The sequence below is a fragment of the Betta splendens genome, chromosome 5 (genome assembly GCF_900634795.4).
Source record: "Betta splendens chromosome 5, fBetSpl5.4, whole genome shotgun sequence".
NCBI classification, from domain to species: domain Eukaryota; kingdom Metazoa; phylum Chordata; class Actinopteri; order Anabantiformes; family Osphronemidae; genus Betta; species Betta splendens.
Window position 1 is genome coordinate 9244392 of NC_040885.2, and position 22064 is coordinate 9266455.

The following is a 22064-nucleotide window of genomic DNA, read 5'->3' on the forward strand; positions in this document are numbered from 1 at the left end:
CTCGTCTCATAAGTATCTACGAAAGAAACCCTGATGATTGTCAGATATTTTTTTTGCAATACTTCTGCATATTCTGTTAAAAACCTGAAAACAACAAAAAATGGAGCACGGTGTCGTCCTTTCAAACTTTAAACTGCATGTAAACACAGGTTTCTGTTCAATATGGATCCAGTTTCCCAGACAGGGCCTGAAGCTATGACAGAATGATGTGATCTAAGGAATACGAAAATCTGTCAAATAAATTGAGCTAACTCATTCAGTTACCATTAAATGATTCATTACATTAACAACATTAAGAGAAAGAACCACATTCACAGCGATTCAATCTATGTCTGAGGAACTGGTGAAAAAATAAATATGCATTTGAGAGGCAAACAAGCAGACGCATGAAGGGACTCGTAGCATATGTAACATCCTGCTTCAATGAAGTGCTCATCAACAAAGGGAGCGTGTTGGTTGTGCAATTCAAATGTTGTTTTAGGCAAAAAAACCTGCCACTCGTTTAACATTCAAATTTTAGGGGGGGGGGTTAAATTCACGCTGAGCTGTTAGCAAGCTACACCTCCCACTCAGCTGCAGCTGGAGGAGTCCGGTTGGGCTAAATCACAGATGACTGCTTAAATGTTATTACTGGGGTGGGTGGGTGTGCAAATTAACACAAAGAAAAAACAATGAACGTGGTCTTTCTTATCATCTGGCAATGTAAAAAACAGCCTTTATCAAGCGCCTCAGATGAATACAGTTTCTCAATCTGCATATATCAGGTGAATTACAACCTGGTGGTGAAATTAAAGTGAAATCTTTATGCGAAACAAATTTTCAAAAAGATCTGTGACCTTGACATTTTGAAATGTGAACTTCTCCCTTTGAGCTTGTGTTCAAGAAAACATACGCTGACACATCATCAGACCAGATACAGATCAGTCAGACTTTATCACGAACTGCCAGGAATCGCAGAGATCCTTCATCATGGTTAGAGTTTGAGTGTTTACTTAAAACACAACATTTATTTTTTCATCACATTTTTTTTTTGTTTTACTGACTTGTCCTGAGATGGGTTTAGGGTTATTCATGACAGACATTTTGGTTAAATAAACAGCACAGATGGCATAACATGGCACTTAAGACAACAGAACAGTAAGTGTGTGAAATAGGATTTTAAACTGCTGCTCTCTTCAACATACTGTAAAGCAAAGATAAAAACACATTTACAAACAGGACAGGTTTGCGTCTTCGTAATTCAGCACAGTTTGAGTCTTCTGATCATTTCCTAACCCAGAATGCTGTTAACTGTACTTCACTCATATGACAAAGGCCAGTACTGTGGTTACACAGAGGATCCACTGGGGGCAGCAGAAATCTACTCTGTGGTCTTTTAAACTCTCCAACATTTCAAAATGCCAAGGAATTGCAATTAAACCTGTGCAAAAAAATTCTCATTTGTGGATAAAACAATAAGCAGCGGGTAACCTTTAGCAACTTTGATGCATGTATCTCAAAATTATAAAACATGTCGACAAATCATTCATTTAACTAGAATAAATTTTAATTGTGGCCTTGCAAAAAAATCAAACTTCTAATGAAGAGAGTGGTCTGTGACTCTCTGGTAACTGCCACACGAACAGGACCTTCAATTCAGGCATCACTTCCTCAGAATGAGTGGACAGAGAGCGGTTTATAGGAGACGCTGCAAAGGCAGCTTCTCAGTCCCTTCAGGTCAGCGCAACAAAACTTTGGCTACTGCACACACGACTTTGTTAATCACTTCATACATGTTGGAGCTTGACTGGTTTAGATTCATTCATTAAATATGAAGGTGGAAGTACGGGTCTGGAGATCATAAATGCACTAAAGTGAAGCTGCCGAGACCTTAATCATTTTCATGGCGTACACTGACAGCAACACAGTCTGTCTGAAGTCAGCATCTTAAACTGGTACAAAAAAACCCATTAACAAAAGTGAGATAACTGATGTGAAGTGGGTAAATCATGCTTTGCAGGATTTGATAGGAAATTATCAAAGGAAATAATTTCATTGCAATATCCTGGTATGGATTTCAATGCCAAGGCTACAGTCGTCTTAAAGACTAACACAAAATAAGGTATAATGCGAGGTAAAGCACCATCACTGCCACCTCTTCAGCTCTCCTTCAATACTTAGGTTCTGTTTTGTCTTTATTATCACGTCTTTCCCTCCTCTGGCTGATCTGGTCACAGCCTTTTTCCTCATGAATATTCCCCAGCTCAGATCTTGGCATGCCAACAGGCAGGCGAGAGACAAACATGGCCATTAATTATTGTGTCCCTGTGTTGCTATGTTGGTACACCGAGGAGCCAATTTCACCTCTGGAAGGGCTTCCGGGCTTTCTTCCTCCTCCTGGGGGGTTTGCCACTTTCAGCCCACGTCTCGCTGGACTCTGGACGGTGACTTCCCGGCATATAGAAACCCGTCTGGCCTGGTGGAGGAGAGAAAGGGGGTGCTGCAGCACCAGGTGGGTGATGATGGGGTGGACCTGAGGGGAAGAAGCCCCCATTGGCAGCCATGTCATTAGAAGGTCCACCTTTGAAGATGCGGTTAAAGAAGTCCTGCAAATCGGCGGGGTTGGTCGGACCTGCACCGTGTTCTGAGGGAGTCCTGAAAGGGGGCAATTGAAGTTAAGGGCTCGTATGTGTAGTAACTAAAAAGTATGTTTCACATGGAATTCTCTTGTAAGATTTATAAGGAGGGCTGCTGGATTTCAATTCACTGGCTAAAACCTAAACGAGACTGTTTGGAATGAGTTGGATTGGAAAGTGAAGAAAAAACACCTGCAAACTCCTTTAATAGTGTTGGAAAACTATTCCACAAACCTCTCTGAGAGACTGGAAAAAGTGTATCATGACTGCACCAGAGAAACACACACATGAACAACACACAGCTGAACTTCTTGAGTCTGTGTTAAATTGTCACTTGCCTAATTCTAAACCTTTTTCACCTAAGAGAACATACCTGTGTCGTGTGGCATTGCTGTTGTTCTTTGAACCAAAAGAGATGTGATAGGGCACACGGTGTGTGTCAGGAGAAATGCTTATTCTTTGGCAACCAGCCCACTCTAGAAGATGAATGGATCACAATTAGTTACAGAGATAAAGGCAACCACAAAAAGCTACTACACAATTACTTGTGAGTTGGGCCTAAAATAATAATAATCATGTTCACCTGTAATATCAAAGACCTTGCCATCCATACAGGCAAAGTATGTGATGCGTAGGCCCAGCATGCTGGACTCAGCCCACAGGTCCCCCTCCTCAGCACTATGGCAACGGTTGCATTCAGCACAGAAACGGGCCTCAGTAGGTTCACGATCCATCTCAAACCGCCTGCACACACAAGAGCCACAAAGACAACAAGACTGAGGTCAAAGTCCACTGCACACGGCAGGAATCAGTGTGTGCTTTGTGATTGTGTGTGTGTGTGTGTGTGTGTGTGTGTGTGTGTGTGTGTGTGTGTGTGTGTGTGTGTGTGTGTCTGTGTGTGTTTAACTTCACACTATGGAGCTCTTTTAGATACTATTAGTTGTTGTGCAGTGCAGTGAAGGTGTGTAATAACCTACTTATGTCTGCCTTCACATTTTGTGCACATCATGGTGTTCATGGCTTCCTTCAGGTCATCTTGTAGTTTAGTGAGGAACTCATTCATGGACTTTGAGAGCTCAGTTGCTGCCATCCGCTTCCTGTGTCAGAATAAAATCGATTGTTTGGTATTGTTACATTATAGAAACATAGAGAACTACGAAACGTGAGTTTCTGAATTTAACAGAGCCTTACAACAAGAGGATGTTTAGGCTATTTTAAACATGCATCTCGGATATAAACAGCAGAAAATCATGACTTTCTTCTCTGGTAGATCAGACAAAACTCGATGCCATATATGCTAAATGTTTTCCTTTGTCCTGTAATAAACCCTTTTTTTGTGTACTTACAACTCATACTCCCGTCGTGTCTCTTGGTTACTGACAATATCCCAGGCAGCCCTCAGCACTTTGAACGCCTCTCCAGCCCGTGGGTGTTTATTCTTGTCTGGATGGACCTGAAAGAGAAAGGACAGAAAAGTTGCATAAAGGAAAAGAAAAACTCAGCATCAGATACAATCTATTAGTCAGCAACTCTAATCGTAGCATTTTAAATACAATCTACTTTTTCACGCACACACACACACACCTGGACAGCCAGTTGTCTGTAGGCCTTCTTCAGCTCAGCCTCAGTGGCGTGCACCTCCACACCGAGCACTGTAAAGGGGTCAAGCTCATCCTCGGGCACCTCAGCCAAAGCCAACAGTCTCTCCAGCTCCTGGCCTGGCTGGCATCTACTTGGTTTGCTGGGAGACTCGGGAGTGGAGGACGGTATACGGCCACCTCTCCTGAACCAACTTCGAACTCTCTCAAGAACAGACAACACACACTTCCAAAACCTGGACTCCTGAAAAGATGTCCGATATCGCTTTCCCCTCTCTCCACCAACTCGGACCAAAATAGCCTTTGCCCAATGATACCCAAGAACGATCAAAGCACCGAAAAGTCTGAAACAAGATAAGGCAGCTGTCTTCACCCATTTCACAGACCAAACAGATTTATCCATCAGGGCAGCTCCTACACATTTTGTCCATTCTAGAATCCGGTTTGCGTCCGCCTTCATTCCTGGTAGATCTGTGACCTTTATGAAGAGCCGCTGACCAAAGTTATAAAGTTTCATCCCTCCAGTCTCAACACCAACTCCACAATTGTGAGTTAAAGTGACAATAATCTCAATCATCATGTGGACACAGGAGATGCACCAGAAGCTGAGAGACTCTGATAACATCTCCTTGAAAGCCAAAACAAGCTGTCTGCCTGTCCGCCTACGGCTCCGGTTCTGTTGATGATGGTGGTGGTTGCGTCTGCGTGCCTGCTTGTGACGGCCACCGCTTGACATAACATTTCCTTTTTGCAATGAGGCAAAGGAACTTTGACTGGTCTGCTCTGGAACTGAACCACTGCTCCTCAGCTTGCAACGCCTTCCACTTCCTATGTTCCTCCAAACTGACTCTCCATTCATGTGCTGCTCCTTTGCAGCTTCATCCTCTTCTTGATTAATCACCTGTGAGGTTTCATTTTCTGCAGCGCTGTCATGCTCATACCCATCTGAAGCCTCATCTGAATCCTCTTTGGCTTCTACAGATCCAAAAAGCTCTGCGTCGCCAAATTCTGAATCTTGTGGCGTGGCTGGGTTTGAGGTGTCCTGAGACATGGAATAGGCATCAGCGTTTCTGCTCATCCACTGACTAGATGTGGTCATTGTGATGGATTCACCATCAGGGAACTCCTCCTCAGTGTCTGGAACACTGCCCCGCTCCTTCTCAGCTGCTTCCTTCTCCATGATCCTTACAGCAGTTCTGTGAGAGTGGAGGTTCATGAAAGACGGTCCACAATATGCGGCGACATCTTCCCCAGACTCTCCGGATATGGAAACTGGGGACTCCAGAGGGCCGGGCTCAGGTCCACCATATCAGCAGCCACTTACAGGTGTCAAAAGGTCTCACTGATCACATCATGCACTACACAAAGAATCAAAAGAAAAAGTTTTTTTTTAATAGCACATGATTTTTTTATATTATTATTAATTTATATTAAGTAAGTAAATCATTGTATATTAGGACCGCAATTTTAGGGTAATACTCTAAACAATTAAGTATTGATTAGGTATTTTGTTAAATGCACACAAGTACAAGTAATTCAATGCCTATGAACCAGAATTATTGCATTTACGAGCATCACAATACAACTTATTAATGATTTTACTAGTCTATCACCCATAGACTCAAGCTCGGACACAGATGACTAAGTGTGAGCACAACCTTTTCTGAAGTGAGAATCTCCCACCTTATTGTGTTTTACACCATTTTGTGTCTGGGAGCGTTGAGAGGATAAAATATCAAAACATCTAGGGACATCACCTGTAAACAGGTTTTTACTATTTTCACATTTTATAGAGAAAAACTAAACATTAATTTAAAAAAATCTACTTGGTTGAGACTCTAAATTGATTTAAGGGCACAGGCACAAATGTATTAACTTTGTACTAAAGCATAATGCCAATGAATTTTAAGAAGGAAAAAAAGCTTTAACTTTACAGCTACTACCAAGAGAATGCAAACAAAGGAACAACACGAAAAGAGAATGTAAACAAAGGAACAAACTTCAGTAATGTCGTTCATTAATGATTAAGACACGTGGCATGTAGTTACGCGATCTTATCTGTTCAGTAGTTTCCATAACTTATTATGTTCAGGCTTGGTTTACTACGCACATGTAACAATAACAGTGCGTTGCAGATTATGAGGAATTCACTGATTTCCTGTTTGCTACCTGAGTTAGCCATTACAGCCAGGGTCAGGGTTTGTGAAAACAAAGCTATAGTAACATACATTAAGTAAACAACACAAAAACGTAACTTGTCCACAACGGTCAGTCTTGTGTGGGACGCTGAGTGGCAGAAGCCCGTGTATATAACAACAGCCGAGGTTTGAAAGGCGGTTAGCAGACAGGCAGGCTGCTAGCATGAGGAAGCTGGCAGCCAACTGGATGACAGACAGGCACTACAGAGACTAAAATTAGCTTGCCTCTGGCTAACCTGACAGTGTTTCCACTAAATATGGCCTCAAACAAACATGAACCGACAGCTCAGCAGCTAAACTTCGAAGCCTTTACTTAGCAAACAGCCAAGCGACCAGCTAACAGGAACAGTTAGCTAATAACAGTATTACGGGTTTGACTAGCTAATATTAACGCCTATTTCCTCTTCCTGTGGAGCTAAACGGGTCAACTGAATCGTGTTTTTGACAACGAGGGATTCGAGTAAGTAAAAAATCAATTCTGCGTGCCATTCTCAAACAAACAAGATCAGCTATACCTCTCAGAGAAGTGTGTAACCTTGTTTGTTAACAGACAGCCAAGTACCCGTGTTGTTGATTTTTATAGCCACTTCTTCTTCTCTTGTTCTTTTCCTACTTTTTTTCCAAATCTCTTCCTCCTCCTGCTTCTGCTTCTTCTTCTCTGATCATTTCTGCCAGCAGCGAACACAGGGAGCACTACTGCCCTCTATGGTCTATAGGATAATTTCCACGCATGGATGAAAAGTAAATCTACTCTAACCTTATTTCAGTTTGTCCATCTTATTAAATAGCGCATAAAAGATACCACAGCCCATTGTTTGTACATATTTGGGTTTTTCGCCTCTGTGGCCTATTTTGTATTTAGATAATAGTAGAGGAAAATAGTTAATACAAATAAAGGTGGTACCTACTGCTGCCCATTACAAGTCCATGTGACTTTGAATAAACTATGTACTGAAAGGTTTCGTGTGAAACAGAAATAAAAGCAGCTCAGCGAGAGAAATCCCAAATCTAACACACTGGTCGTACAACCAGTAGCCAATGCCCACACCCAAAGAAGCCACGTAATGTATCACAGACTACAATTCCCACTCACTATAAACCCTTTAAGGCACAATTAGGACTCCAAACCCTTAATTAGACTCACTCCTCACTCCCCTCCCCTCCAGAAACACACTCCTGACATCAGTAATTTAATTAACAAAGCAGATGTTTTGCAAGTGCATAAAACACAAAGCTGTAAATGTTTCAGTATGCGTCAGTAAAATACACAGTCATTTGTCACTCTTGCTTATCCACCGTGTATGAACATTATTACCTTGTTGCATATGATCTTATTGGGTAAACGTAGACGTTCAACTAAACTTACGCAGCACCGGTGCAGTGAAAGCGGTTAAATCACAATAAGACTGTTGGAGGTTTTATGGGCTTATTTGCGCACATTGAACACGAACTTGAAAGAACTGTAATCACTGCGTTGAACAAGCACCAGCGCTTCACCTGTATAATTCACGACCACCCACCTCCCACCCACCCACCCACCAACCACCGTAAAATAAGGGAAATATAGAGCCCCGAACACAACTGAGTAAGTGTCACCTTTGAGTATTGTTCTCCGTACAGTGTTGGCGTGCTGACTACTTGTTTGGGGGTCTTTGACGCGGTTAAACCCTGGGAACCCCCCAAAGCCTCTGCAGAAAGGACACATCTCGAAGACGCAGAGGGTTAATTTCAAGCCCCCACCACCACCACCCACACCTCCAATTTGAAAGCCGCCTCTCTACCGGGAGAGGAAGGCTCTTTTTCGGTCAGATGGCGTGCTGCAGTCCGCCCCCGTCATTCTCCAGCCCACACAGACAGCAAAAAGGCAGCCAGCAACCAATACGGTGCGCCGGAGGAGGACTGCTGCCAGTGATTTCAGACGAAGTACGATACGCAAAGGGGATTTACTACGCCAATCCGAGCCGGGGCGGCTTTCAATAGGCAGCGGGGCGAGAGACGCGCACGGCAGTAACTGCGACGCGCCTGAGAGCACGGCGCTTTCTCCCCACATCTGGCGCACAAACTGCCGCGTCTGCTTCCCGTCGCTGGACAAATGTTTCAACTTTCGTCTGACTCATCCGTCGACGTTTAGCTCTTGTTTGCGCCGAGCGGTTTTACTCCGGGAGGAACCGACCTGTGACACCGGCGTTCGGAGAGGCAACTTTGCGTAATTACGCCGGTCTCCTCTCGACGCATCCTTCAACCTGACTCGAAGAAGGTAAGAGAGGCTTAGACACTCGTTTAAGTATTTATTGTAAGTGGAAAACAGGTTTAAATTATGGAAATAGTTTTACTGCTCTAAAGAATGCATAACCTTCTTATATTAGTAATAGAGTCCATTCTTTGTTTTTAATAATTTATTTCTTTTGATTGGAGAATTTTTAAACAGCTGTATTAGCTGTAGTCCAGATGTCAAAGTCTGTGTAGTAAGTAACTTGTAGAGGATTTCTCCAGCTGCAGGTTCACGACTTTCCATTCTCCTGTGTAAACTTTCCAGTGCCGTGTGCCATGTCTCTGCCACGCACGCTCGGGGAACTGCAGCTCTACCGCGTGCTGCAGAGGGCCAACCTCCTGGCCTATTACGAAACCTTCATCCAGCAGGGTGGCGACGACGTGCAGCAGCTCTGCGAGGCAGCGGAGGAGGAGTTCCTGGAGATCATGGCCCTCGTTGGCATGGCCACCAAGCCGCTGCATGTGCGTAGGCTGCAGAAGGCCCTCCGGGACTGGGCGGCCAACCCTGCCCTTTTCAACCAGCCCGTGTCGAGCGTTCCTCTCGGGGGCATTCCGCTGTTTAAAGTCGACGGCGCGGGCGCGGGCGGCTCGGCGGGGGGGCCCAGGAAGTCTGTGAGCAACGGGCAGCCGGGGTCACCGTGCGACCGGGAGGACCGGGCGTGCCTCACTCCGATGCACAGCGGGAGCCCGAGGAGCCCGTGCTCCCAGGCCTCCCCGCAGCCGCCTGACACGCACTACAGGGAAAAGCTGTCCCCCATGGACCCCCACTGGCTCAGCCCGGAGCCGGACGCCAATTGCACTTTGGCCTCTTCGTCTGGGATGGAGGAGGAGCCGCCCAGCCCGCCGCTGCCGCTGCCGCCCGCCTGTCCCCCGGGTCCCTCCACGTCACCGAGCCCCTCGGCCTCCTTCGCCCCCGCGGTCCCGTCGGCCTGGCCCGGGGGGCAGCTGGACGGGGAGACGGTGAGGGCCGTGGTGGAGAGCGTGGAGAGACTGCTCAGGACGCTGCCGCGGTCCGACCCGGCGGAGGTGAAGACCCTGCTGAGGATGAACAAGAAGATGGCAAAGACTGTGGGGCACATCTTCAAGATGGGGTCCCAGGACGCGAGCAAGGAGGAGGAGATTCGAAAGTACAGTCTGATTTATGGGCGCTTTGACTCGAAGAGGAGGGAAGGGAAGCAGCTGACACATCACGAGGTAAGAAACACTACAGAAATCTGTTGACAAAGGGTGTTTAATGACAGAACAGCTGAAATCACACGCTATGTAAACACACCACGATTAGCGAATCCCTCAGTAGACGTCAACATCTCCTTTACTCAGCGCTTTTGCTCCTCAGCTGATCATCAACGAGGCCGCGGCCCAGTTCTGCATGCGCGACAACGCCCTTCTGCTGAGACGGGTGGAGCTCTTCTCGTTGGCCCGGCAGGTGGCGAGAAAATGTGCCTACACCTCCACGCTGAAGCACACGAGGTGAGGGCGCCGCGCCGTATGGGCCAGTGGCCAGCGATCAGCTCACATCACAGAATCAGGAACAGCCACCCATCACACAGTTCAAGGATCAGCACAGAACACTGTGTCATAATGGGCACGTGAATGAAACAATGTCACGTCTCATTGGAGTCTGCGTTCTCCACCTGCGCCAGATGTTTTACGCGAGTCATCGTCCCACGAGTGCGTTCTCCTTCCAGCTGAACCCGGATCAGATCACAGCGGGAGTTAAACTCCAACCTCTAGTGGTGCTCAGTGTAATGTGCTGACACAGGGATGCACAGACTCCTGCGCGTGCACAAAACAATAAAGTTAGAATGTCGTGCACTTGCACAATGTTGGTTTGAGCAAAGCGAACAACACTTAGTGGCTTAGTGAAGCCTTTCACCATCAGCTGTCGTCTTTCTGCAGAACAAATGTGGACGAAAGCGGCGCGTTGCCCCAAAAGAGAGCGAGGCACGAGGTGAGTCTCTTTACGCCATTGGATGAAGTGTGACTGTGAGGCTCGTTTCAATGCTCCGCCGGCTCTGAACCGACACCCACGTGTTTCAGGTAACGGCGCCCGAGACGGCGGCGGAGGGGTCGGAGGGCGCGACCCAGAGGGCAGACGACGACAGCCTATCAGCGGAAAGCCTGGACAGCGTATCGCACGGTAAACGCCTCAGACGCCGACTATGAACGGCCTGTTTACTGCTGGCCTCAGTGGAGCCTCTCCACTTGTCCCTATAGGATCTGAGCATTCACGTCCTAATCTGTCTGTCCTATTAGACATGGGCTCACAGTGCAACCAGTCTCCCTCCCCCCGTCCTCACGCCGACACCTCCAACCCCGCCAACTGGAGCCGCCATCTGATACAGCAAACGCTAATGGACGAAGGGCTGCGATTGGCTCGGATGGTGTCACATGATCGGGCTGGCAAGCTCAGCCTAGGGTCAGAGGGCGCTCACCCCACAGGTGACTTTTCCAATAACGATCTAACAGCATTATGTGCTTTATAATGGACACGGAATAAAACATGTTTCACAAGTTTGCGCATTTTTGTGTGGCTTAAAGTAATAGTTCAGCATTTCGACGAACGCTGCATTTTTAATGGCTTCATGAAGAGATTAACGAGAAAAGAATTGTTGCTGCGCATACGAGCTGATGCCACCACCTGCAGCTAATTAGCCCAGATCACAGCTGAGTAGCTCTGAAGCTCATTGGTCTGTTAATTGTATTTTTGTCTCGTTTGTTATATCTCATTGTTTATTCCTTACAATAAGAGATTACAAAACTTAACTTCCTACAGTAATTCATGCTGGGATCAGACAAGCGTTTTCTCATTGTAAAGTAAACTCAGTTAAGAACTGAGTCAGAACCAAACTTCATCAGAAGCACATCCCTCACAAATGTCGAACTATTGCTTTAAGCTTAAAACAGAATGAAGGGAACAGAGTTGATGCTGGAGATGAATTGAAAATGACAGACACAGACTCCCTAACCTCTCCCAACAATACATATTTTATAGCTCTACAGCTTGAACTCTAGTGAGTCACATTCTCTCTGAGGTGACGCCTCCCACCACGCACAGCTGAACTTCAGCCGACTGTAAATTAGAGAGGATAGAAGTTAGAAGGGAAACAGAAGGAGGTGGAGAGTGATATATAGAGAGAAGGGGGGAGAGGAGAGTATGTGTGTGTCTGTGGGGGGGGGGGTTATACTCTTACTTACTGAAGCATCGTTTCTCCGACGGATCACCGCTTCTTCCTCACAGGGAAGAAACAAGCGAGTTTAGTGGCTCCGCGGCAGCCAGTCGAAGAGATGAAGCGAGGAGAAGGAAGCCAGCGAAGACGTGAGGGGGCGGGGGAGGAGGGGAGGGAGGGGGGGGGGGGGGGTAGGAAGTACTCCGTGGGCGACAGATCGGACCCCCCCCCCCTCTCTGAGCAGCGACTGACGTCAGAGCGTGTTAGGTGCGTGGGCTGAAGGGCGGGATGGATGGGGCGTGGGGGCGAGGGAGTGGGAGGTAATTGGAGGGGCGTTGCATTGACTCACCAAGCGACAGTGTACAAAAATAAAACCTGTGGGCAGGGAAATGGCACAGTCTTTTTTATACATCTTCTCCCTCTGCCGAAAGGACTGCGGAAATAACAAAAAACGACATATGTTTCATCTCTGACGTCGATCTCCCTCAGTCTGTTGTTTTTTCTTCTTCTTCTTCTTCGCCCGCTCCTACAAGTTTCCTACATCTGTCTCTCTGGTTAATCATGACTGATGTCTGATCTCGCTTCCTCTTCACGTCAAGGCTGTCTAGCATACATCTTCCATTGTTTATCAGCCCAGGATGTCGGTTTGAAGAAAAGCACAAGTTTATTTGTACTGTACGAAGTGAATTTTCCCTATTAAGTGGTTGTAAGTAGTGTTGTTCATGTGTAACCTCAGCGTGAGTTTCAATACGTGCACTGGTGAAAATAAGGCACATTCATTTAATTCAGTGTGTGTCATCGCAAGTTAATTATTACGCAATGAATAATTGAATAAAAATCAGGTTTTGCTTCCCCCATAACCTCATCTTGTTCTTTGCTGACACCATCAACTAGACTCATTAAACTTTACCAAACTGGAGACGCTTGGTTCTTTAACAGCTTGTGTTGGTCATAGGACGCCCGATGACTTCACTGCATGTGGGAGAATCTTGCTGAATTCCCCAAACTATTAGTCAAAGCTCTCGAAGCACCGCTTACTGTGATAATTTAGCTGCATCACATGATGATGACCATTTGCAAAGGTTCCTGTAGCTCGCGGGGTTTTAGGGCGTTGCAGATTTATAACTTGATTCACCCACTTAAAAAAAAAAAAAGAAAAAACCTGTCTCACGTTTAGCTTATCTGAAACTTTACGTCTTCACAGATCCCGACAGTAAGGTGGACAGGCGGAGCTCGGTCGCAGCGTGCAGGAGCAGTAGCCCTTGCATCACCAGAGACGACTGCAACCCTCGGGCAAAGTGAGCGTCGTCGCAGGTTGTCAGTGAAGCAGAAGGTGCCGCTGGGCCGGTCTTTTTTTTTTTTTTTTTTCCACGCATACTTCGCCGACATCACAAGCAGCAACCTGTTGTTTTGTCCTTGACCCCTCGAGCAGTGAGAAAATAAGTGACGCTGCTTTCACATGCAACTGGAGCAACACAGCAGGGGGCACTGCAACTTTGTAAATGAACTCATTTACTTATTCCAGATGGACTCAGTGCAGTTGTGTAGAGGATGATTGTTTTTTTTCCAGCGAGCTCGCTCTGCGTCGCCCTCAGGAACAAATATGTTGTGTTCATGTTGTGTTCTCAGACGGGGTCAGACATGGATGAAAGTGTGAAAGCACAATAATGGCTTGTTAATGTTAATGCTGATTTTCCAGAGGAGGCACAAGCAGCTGAGTTTAGGTTCAGAGGTGTTTAGCGCTTCGCTGCATTGTGCGTTCGCCTAAACAGGCTCAGATCCAGCACCGAAACCCTCAAAACGTGACCCCCTCCCATTTTAAACACACGGCCCATGACTTGTTCGTCATCAGCTGTGCAGGATCAGAACTCTGCAACTATTCAGTTGCCTCAGGTGTCTGTGTGGGGCTTCAACAGGCCACCCAACATTACACAGCAAGATTCATAGCAATGAAAATATTTGCCACCACGGTTGCAGAGAAGGCGGTGACGCTCTCGCGCTGCTCTGACATGTAATAAGTTGTCCCGACTAATCCCTGCGGCGCTTGACTTTCAGAAACAGCAGCGCCTGTAGGTTATTCCAGATGTTTGGTCTTTGTGAGGAATAGTTGTGTTCACACTCCGTGTGCTGACAGACTTACTGTCTGTTGATAGTTTAAAGACTTGAACCGTGAGGTACAGTAGCTTGCTGTGCATCAGTAACACTTGCCTGTGTCTTGAGCATCGGTAACCTCCTCAGTTTATGTTGCAAATAAGATAATTTATTTTGTTACATCTTAATAAATGTTATTTTATTGCTTAAAGCCTGTTGCCTTCATTCATACGAGACGCCCCGTTTTTCATGAAGCTTCAGAAGCAGCAAAACCTCTGTCGTCCTCGCGTTCATTGCACTGACGCCTCAGCAATGTGGCTCGGCGTGACTCACCTGTACCAGTGATGTCATCATGGCTCATCCGCAGACACACTCCCTCATTCCGTTTTGACACACGCGACACGAACGCACACACTGATGCGAATCCACATCTCGATCTAGCTCTTGAATGTGCGCAACCCTGTTCAAATGGAGCATCTTGTTTAACAGAGAATTTCAATTCAGACATTGATGATCTCTAAGCATTAAATATTAATTTTTCAAATATTGATTTTCCAGCCAATGCCATCAAATGTTGATCTCTAAAAAGTAATTTGCTGTTTTACTATGACTTCAAAGTTATTAGTGATAACAGTAGAAAGCGAACCTGCTTCTTAGCATTTAGCTCAAAGCTCAATATACGGACTTCTATCACCACCACCACTGAAGCAGTTCCAGAGAAAGCTCGTTAGACGCTGACAGTGACGCTAATGTTAAAGTTGCCTTTGAGCACGAAGCCAATCGTATCCAAGTTGGTTTTCTTCCCGGTGATTATCAGCATCACTCAACGTGGCAACAGATGAAGGGAGCCGCTGTCATCAATCAGCTGTCAGCTCTGCTAATTAGGGAGGTAAATCTTTGAGTCTATTCATAGACGCGGCTCGCTCCTCGGTGACACAGAGCTGAGACACACACGTCAGCTCAATGCTCGACCGAAAACACTGAAGAAGCAGGAGATGGACCACTCATTAAGAACAGATTAGCTAAATGCAACGTGCAATAGAAGCAACAAGCTGAATCTGCTTCATAAAAACAATGAGTGTTGTTGGTATTGCCCCCCCCAACACATGCACGCGCGCGCACACCCACACACACACACACACACACACACACACACACACACACACGCACACGCGCGCACACGCACACACAAACACACACACACACAGTGTTTATTAAACGGCACAGTCCCAGAATGCTAATTTTATTTAACAATAACTGTTAAGTTAAAGTAAAGCTTAATATGAGCTCAAGGTCATTTAAACGATGCCATAATTAAACAGCAAAACAAAAGCCTTCACCACCATGTAAAACATATATACACTGTATTTTTACAATATGCTCCTTTGTTTTAAACAACATTCTACAGTTCTGTAGTAAAGAGTGAGTCGGGTTAGGTTCCCGTGTTCAGTGATGACCACTGGCACTGGTGTAAACACAAGCTTGAATAAAACATGCACCAGATTCCTCAGCGCTTTTTGCATGGGCTCTACTTCCACCCTTCACGTTACATCCAACAGAGAAATGAAACGATGCCATCATCAGCATCGACACAGTGACCGGTCCAGTTAATGGAGTTGCACCCACTCCCTCACAGTGTGTCATCTGAAGCCCTAACTCGTTTGGGGAGCTGCCCGGTCTATGTGATGTGCGTGTGGAGGTGTCGGAGGAACTCCCCCCTGGTGGTCGTTTCTCCGGGGAAAACGGCCTGACAGAAGTCACAGGTGTGAGACTGCAGCGCCACGTCTGACATCAGCAACCCGCCCGACTGGTTCAGAACGTCGTCATCCAGCAGATGACTGCCGGTCAAAGGCATCTGGCACACATGAAGAGTAAAGCTCGGTGAGGTATTAAATGAAGCGGGACGAATGAGGGAAGGACGCGTGATGAAACCTACCCTCCATGAGCCCACAGTCCTGTCTCTGCCAGGATAATCCGCCTGTCCTGCAGTTCTTGATTCACTGGACTGGGCCGCGGGCCACTTGGAGGAGTCCAGGGATAACAAGGATGCGGCCTGTTGCTCCAACGCCCCATCTTTCATTTTCTGATGGGGCATGTTCACAGAAAGCCGGGCCATGTCTTCAGCGAGGAAGTCGGAGAAAGCCCCGGTGTTTGTGGTGAGGCGACCGATGCAGCACTGTGCAGCCGCACTGGGCGCCGCCGCGAGAGGATGTGGCTTCTCACCGAAACATGCAGGGTGGTCCTGGGTACACTGGATGGGGATGGACGTCATATCACTCAGCTCCCCGTTAGGAGCGGCAGTACCTGCAGCATGAACATTTCCAGTGAGCAGACGAAACACAATGATGAGCATTGTCACGTGAGCCTGGGACTGATGTGGACCTTGTTGCTGCTGCAGGGCCGCTGTGAGCTGATGCAGGAGAGCTGCCTGCCGCAGGCAAAGTGACCTCAGGCGGAGAAACTGCTGGTACAGCTCGGCGTACGCTTCCTCCATCTCAGCAGCTCAGGGACGACACAGGGAGAAACCTGCACAGCACATGCTGATTAGAGCAAAGAATAATTTCACACTTAATTTGGCTGAAGATAGTGGAAAAGTCGTTACGTTTGCAGGTGCTTGGTCGCAAACTGAATTTAAAAGAACATTTAAATGAGGATTATACAATAACTGTCAGTGCTTCACATTGCAAATGCTGCCTGGTAATCAACTACTGGACAAAACTAACCCATTGGCTTTATTACATTTAGCATATTTTCATTTATATTTCACACGCAGATATTTTCTACAACTTTAAGCAAAGGGTGGGGCTTTGTTTGTAACACCCAATCTTTTAGTTTCACACTCTTCAAAATGTATTCAGTCAAAAGGTCTCGTGCCACCAAGACATGCTGACCGTGGTCTCCTTAAACACACAACTTATAAGCAGTGACGCATTTACTGTTTTTATTATAACTGTCTATGACAGGATAATGGTTACTGAGCCCCTGATCTACTTACCATTCGCAAACTCATATGCTCCCTCCAAGAACTCAGAGCTCCATATCCTTCCTCACGAAAGCTGGATCCAGAGACTGTGTATGTCGAGCCTTCTCCATATTAAATGCACTTCCTTGTACTGAGACCAGATCCTGTTGCAGCATCAAAATCTGACTCATGCATCTGCCTACAAATTATCTGTGAAATATCCTTTTCTCAGATGAGGCCTGAACCAAAACACTACTGTCACTAGTCTACGTCTGGCCTAGGCTAAAGTAAATTATGCTCTGCCTCCTCACCAACATGCATTACATTGGGAACTATTAGCTACAAGGAAGTAGCTCCTTTACAGTACAAGGAAGCGAAACTACTTTTGCAAAAAAGAGAACCTCACGATCTCTCATTTAAAGTGTGACATGGCAATCTGCATAATGCCTTTAGTGTGAACTAAAAACAGGAACGAGCCAAAACCTGCATGAACGCTGGTCACAGCTGATAAAAGTTATGTGGTTAGGTCTAATCCAAATTTTAAATCAAACATATAACATGCAGGAGACGCAGAGCAACGTTATCAGTGAGAGGAAAATAACGTCAGAAGAAAACAAGGGTTATAATAACAAAAAACAGGTTTCATTTCTGCTGACAGGTTTAACACTAACATCGAACCTCATTTTTTCATGGTTTAACACTGAGGTGAGGTGAGTGTTAATTGCTTGCATGTAATTGCATTATTTCCAGCTTTCTGCTTCACAAGCACATAAAAAGTGATCTTATGCTCTTTCTTTCTGCCTTGCTAATGTTACTTTCAAAATAAAAGTGCTTTAATTCAGAATAAAACCAATTTTTTTAATTAAAATTTACTGTAAGTAGTAAATGTACAAGAAGTGTAAATGTAAACTAAGAATTATCCACAACTGAGGAATTGCATAGAAAAAGCTACAGGAATAGGCACAGAGATTTGTATAGAATTATGCAATGCTCCCTTCTTTTTTGTCCTTCCTGTCTATTAAAACCTACCTATGATTGATTTTCAGACTTTTACTCGTCTTCTCTGCTTTAATAAAAGCCATCTGATTCGAAGCGAATGTATTGTGTCATGTGATCTTTCACAGCTCTGAGATTGATTCCTAAAGATTCTCAACCCTGAGTGGATCCATTCAGAAATAAAGTTCACTTACACAAAGAGCGGTCGATCATTTCCAGCAGGAAGTGCAGGCGCTGACAGATATAGGTGACTTTAAACTGCAGACCTACGTCTTCTCAAGTGGACCATGAATAAAAGCCGCATTTTTTGCGATTACGTCAACACATCGACCTAAACACACCTGCGTAAAACCCGGAAAAACCTGCCCGAATAACACTTCCTGGTTAGCGAGGCATGCTTCAAAATAAAAGCCAAAGTGTTGTAATCAAAGAAACGGCGGTCTCTTAGAAAGACTTTTAGATTGAAAGTGCAACACTGATAAATATGAATGGGCTGCTGAGATTGTGCACTTAGAGTACGTCCCTCTGAAGCGCTCTCTGCTCCTCAGACACAGTTCACAAAGACCTTTAAATCCATGTAACAAGTAGAGAAATCTTTTCAGTAACATCTTCTGTAAATAAAGATCCACCATGTTCACTGTGGACAGGTTGCCAGTCCATATACACCACACACTCACAGGCCTTTTTGACTCTCTTACGCCGCATTAAGCCACATTTTCTCATGTCATGGACGTGTCGCAGAAATGGGCTGTTAAATATCACTGAACTATCTATAACGCGGTTGTGCTGGGCCTCAGCTGAACAAGCTGTAAACACCACATTGGCATGTTATCGCTTTATAAAGCTGATATGACCGGGCTGCAGGCAAACGCTTTCAAGTGGCTTAAACATGAGTTACAAGATTAAACATTCAAGATTTTATTTGCCATTTATGCAGAAATAAACACAATATTTAGACACTGTATAGAATAGTATTGTATAAAATAATATTATAACAAAAAATGTCAGATATTCACATTTTGAAATTACTAGCAGTCTCCCCAATTATGTTTTCTAATCTAATCTACAAAAGCAAAAACACTGTGTGTGTTTCGTGTCCATAGCAGGCAGTTCAGTCCCACTGGGTTTTGCCTGTGTGCTGTTACCAGACAGCGATGCCAGCGATGGGGATGCTCTGCTCAGCCCTCTGTGGGCCTGGCTGAGAGAATGGGCGACCATAACAAATACAGACCCGGAAACAGGTGTTGGGTGTTTTTTAATCATCAGGGGACAGGTGTGTGGAGCTGGAGCGATTTGGGACAGGGCTGTCTATGAAACGGTTCAGTCATGAGCTTGAGATTGACTTATAAATAGATCAACATTAAGGCAGCGGAGTCCTGTGGGTGGCAGAGTACCCATCATGCCACTCGTCCACTTAGGTGGAGCAGCGGTGTCGGGCCCGACAGCTGACTGACTTCCCAGCCGTCCCCTTGTGATCTTGAGAGGTGCCAGTTCCCCCTACTTCAGACTTGTTATGTAAGTGCAAGTAAGGGATGGGCGGCCTCCATCTGACTGATAAACTCATATCTTTATCATTATTATTGGCCTAAGTTGAAGAATAGTTTGACATGTTAAAATAAAAGGAAACTGTTGTGTGTATAATAAAAAAAAAGATTTATAATACTGATTATATTAAATGGACGAAAGTGACACTGGATCCAGCTGAGTTAGCTGTTTCACTTCACAAATTACTGCTAAACTAACTGGCTCTAATGTCCAGTTTAACACCCAACCATGGGAGTAGTTAGCGTTTGCTGGCAGAAGAGCTGGATAACACTGTTATATAAGCATATCAGATCCATTAGTTCATGCTTGGTGTGGCACTGCTGCTATTCAATCTATATAGTAATGAGGCAGACTGGTCAGAAATAGGACAAAACATGCACAGACACAAGCGCTCTGCTCCAGGTACAGTAACGCAGACGCTGGACTTTTCTAAACTTGTGAAAGAGCCTTCACGCTCTGTGTCTGTGTGACAGCTTTTATGCCAGCTCCTATTTTTAACAGCTCCTAATGCTTCATCACTTCCGCCGCTTTTAATTTGATGGGAGCTTTCAAAACTGCCAGGGACCCAATACGCAGCAGCAGCCGTTGAAGAGGCTCCGTCCACGTCCACTTTTAGCCGGCGGAGTGTGAAGCGCTGGTGTTATTTATATGCGCTGTATGTTGTGCCTCACACTACACACCTCCGCTTGTACATGTATGTGTGCTGGTGAGCACCACGCGCCTGCTCTGACCTTGAACCCCCACCTCAGAGAGCAGAGGCAGGCGGTGGAGGAGGGGTCCCGGTGGGCAGCGTGTGCGTGAACATGTCTTTATCTGGTTGTGCCGACAAATTTTTTTATGCAACGGCACAAATTGTCATTGCAACTTCAAAGGGCTATTTAAGGCTCCTGAGGTGAAGGTCAGATATAGGTTAGGGTCAGGTATTTAGCGGCGATGGTTAAAGTTAGGGCTCGGGAATGCATTATGTCAATGGGTGTCCTCACAGAGATGGACTGTACTAGCATGTGCATGTGTCTTTGGGCTTTGCTGTGAATAACTTCTGGGCAGAGAGCCAGAAACTGTCATCTGCCAGTGCAACACTATCCACCCTGTCAATCTTGTTTTATAATTGTAACATTCTCATATTCTTTGGCCGAGCAGAGAGAAGTTTCCAGTGAGACACACACACACACACACACACACACACACACACACACACACACACACACACACACACACACACACACACACACACACACACACACACACACACACACAAACTGTGGATGGACTATTTTACTGCTAACTCTGCTGCTTAGCCAGCGTGAAAATTAATAAAAGTGTTATAAAGCTGATAAGTTGTAATATGAAATAGAAACCATTCAAACCATTTTTCCGCCGCCTAGACTGGTTTCGTGCCCCGAACAAGTTTTAATTCCTTCTTATCTGTTCAAATAAGGAATCATAATAATTCTATTTGTTTTAATATTTAAATGCTATTATGTAAAACATATGCCAGCTGAGGACACAACAGTGGCAGTTATGACGTGTCCCTCAGAGCAGACAGGTTTCCACCATCCTTTCCATACACACGCTAGAATGATAATTTAGTGGATCAGTGCTCACTTAGGAGTTTAATCCCACAAGGACTAAGAGCTCAGGCTGGTGATGTGGGGCGTACAGTTATCACAGAGCTAGCATGAGCAATGACATCTGCCAACCTATTTATCACCAGACTCTCTTAGTGAGAGAGACCAGATCCCGTTACAGAGGTTTCTATGGGCCCAACAATGGCCTGCTATAAATACACTCACAGAGGGTTTTCCGCACTCAACAACACACCCACACATACTAGTTCTGCTGCATAAATACACAATGTGCAGCTGAATGAACTGGGGCCGTGCAGTGCTCACTGTGTCACATGGTGTCTGTGTGAAACTGAAGCCGTCAGGGATTCTGCTGCTCCGCTGAGATGCTGTGGAAAATAAAGAAAGAAACTCAACAAATGTGAAGAAGGTGCAGCCATATCAGTGTGTACTGTATGTACATAAGAACACACAGAGGAGAGAAAATAATGAGGGAAGGAACCAAAGCACCGAGCACTAAACAGATTCACGAAGTTATTTACAGCTCACGCCATCAATGAGCGACAGGTGCAGCATCCTCACAAACAAAGCTCTTAGCTTTCCTCCCGCTGGAACAATATCCTCACCAGCAACCAGCTGCTCGTAAACACACACACACGCACACAAGCACGCACGCACGCACACACGCGCACGCACGCACACGCACACATAACCTGCAATGAAATAAGAAAAACTGCCAATACGACAATTATTATTACGGTACTAATAGCGCTAAAGTTAAAGCATAGTTAAAATGTCTAGACCTCCACAAAAAATGTCTGCACCCAATACAATCTGGTAGATTCCAATAAAGTTTAGTTACCCTTCCAACACTAATGGTAATGCTGTCAGCACAGATGCATTTTAGAAATTATAATTTGTCACAGCGTGAACTATGTTGAATGCCTCCACGTCCTGTGTGCTAATTTACACTGTCAACAAACTTTAAGAGTTAAATTTGGTTGTTGTGGTTACGGTGATAAAAGGTAACTACCACTTAGCTTTCACAGTCCA

The 22064-nt window shown here is 45.5% G+C and overlaps 3 protein-coding genes across 5 annotated transcripts; 1 reads left to right on the forward strand and 2 right to left on the reverse strand.

Annotated features, from left to right (window-relative positions):
• Positions 1-677: 677 nt before the first annotated feature.
• Positions 678-7077, reverse strand: dnajc14 (DnaJ (Hsp40) homolog, subfamily C, member 14). Of its 2 annotated transcripts, none has more exons than XM_029151610.3 (7): positions 6927-7077; positions 4200-5571; positions 3962-4068; positions 3593-3712; positions 3199-3359; positions 2989-3091; positions 678-2634 (listed from the first exon to the last, which is right to left on the reverse strand). In XM_029151610.3, exons 2-7 carry the CDS (start codon positions 5427-5429, stop codon positions 2340-2342), a joined length of 2016 nt encoding a protein of 671 aa, XP_029007443.1. In that variant the 5' UTR covers positions 5430-5571; positions 6927-7077; the 3' UTR covers positions 678-2339. The 2 variants fall into 2 exon arrangements, with proteins under 2 accessions (XP_029007443.1, XP_029007444.1); XM_029151611.3 differs by having other exon boundaries at positions 6974-7050.
• A 931-nt stretch (positions 7078-8008) lies between these two features.
• On the forward strand, positions 8009-14154 carry nab2 (NGFI-A binding protein 2 (EGR1 binding protein 2)). Its single transcript, XM_029151625.3, has 7 exons — positions 8009-8668; positions 8948-9876; positions 10019-10152; positions 10582-10633; positions 10723-10822; positions 10939-11124; positions 13057-14154. The coding sequence occupies exons 2-7, from the start codon at positions 8959-8961 to the stop codon at positions 13152-13154; spliced, it is 1488 nt and encodes a 495-aa protein (XP_029007458.1). The 5' UTR covers positions 8009-8668; positions 8948-8958; the 3' UTR covers positions 13155-14154.
• Positions 14155-15170: 1016 nt separating this feature from the next.
• Positions 15171-18257, reverse strand: zgc:113184 (uncharacterized protein LOC553745 homolog). 2 transcript variants are annotated; one of them, XM_055508956.1, is made up of 5 exons: positions 18096-18257; positions 16939-17069; positions 16326-16469; positions 15880-16247; positions 15171-15798 (listed from the first exon to the last, which is right to left on the reverse strand). In XM_055508956.1, the coding sequence occupies exons 3-5, from the start codon at positions 16435-16437 to the stop codon at positions 15622-15624; spliced, it is 657 nt and encodes a 218-aa protein (XP_055364931.1). In that variant the 5' UTR covers positions 16438-16469; positions 16939-17069; positions 18096-18257; the 3' UTR covers positions 15171-15621. The 2 variants fall into 2 exon arrangements, with proteins under 2 accessions (XP_055364931.1, XP_029007494.1); XM_029151661.3 differs by lacking the exon at positions 16939-17069.
• Positions 18258-22064: the final 3807 nt, after the last annotated feature.

Excerpts from the sequence above, each read along its gene's own strand:
- dnajc14 (XM_029151610.3), bottom strand. The coding sequence starts at position 5,429 with ATGAACCTCCACTCTCACAGAACTGCTGTAAGGATCATGGAGAAGGAA. Across the intron at positions 3,713-3,961 it reads ACACGACGGGAGTATGAGTT|GAAGCGGATGGCAGCAACTG; the intron begins GTAAGTACACAA and ends ATTCTGACACAG. Across the intron at positions 2,635-2,988 it reads AGCAATGCCACACGACACAG|GACTCCCTCAGAACACGGTG; the intron begins GTATGTTCTCTT and ends GCCCCCTTTCAG.
- nab2 (XM_029151625.3), top strand. The coding sequence starts at position 8,959 with ATGTCTCTGCCACGCACGCTCGGGGAACTGCAGCTCTACCGCGTGCTG. Across the intron at positions 9,877-10,018 it reads AGCAGCTGACACATCACGAG|CTGATCATCAACGAGGCCGC; the intron begins GTAAGAAACACT and ends TTTGCTCCTCAG. Across the intron at positions 11,125-13,056 it reads AGAGGGCGCTCACCCCACAG|ATCCCGACAGTAAGGTGGAC; the intron begins GTGACTTTTCCA and ends ACGTCTTCACAG.
- zgc:113184 (XM_029151661.3), bottom strand. The coding sequence starts at position 16,437 with ATGGAGGAAGCGTACGCCGAGCTGTACCAGCAGTTTCTCCGCCTGAGG. Across the intron at positions 16,248-16,325 it reads GGCCCTGCAGCAGCAACAAG|GTACTGCCGCTCCTAACGGG; the intron begins GTCCACATCAGT and ends TTCATGCTGCAG. Across the intron at positions 15,799-15,879 it reads GGACTGTGGGCTCATGGAGG|ATGCCTTTGACCGGCAGTCA; the intron begins GTAGGTTTCATC and ends CATGTGTGCCAG.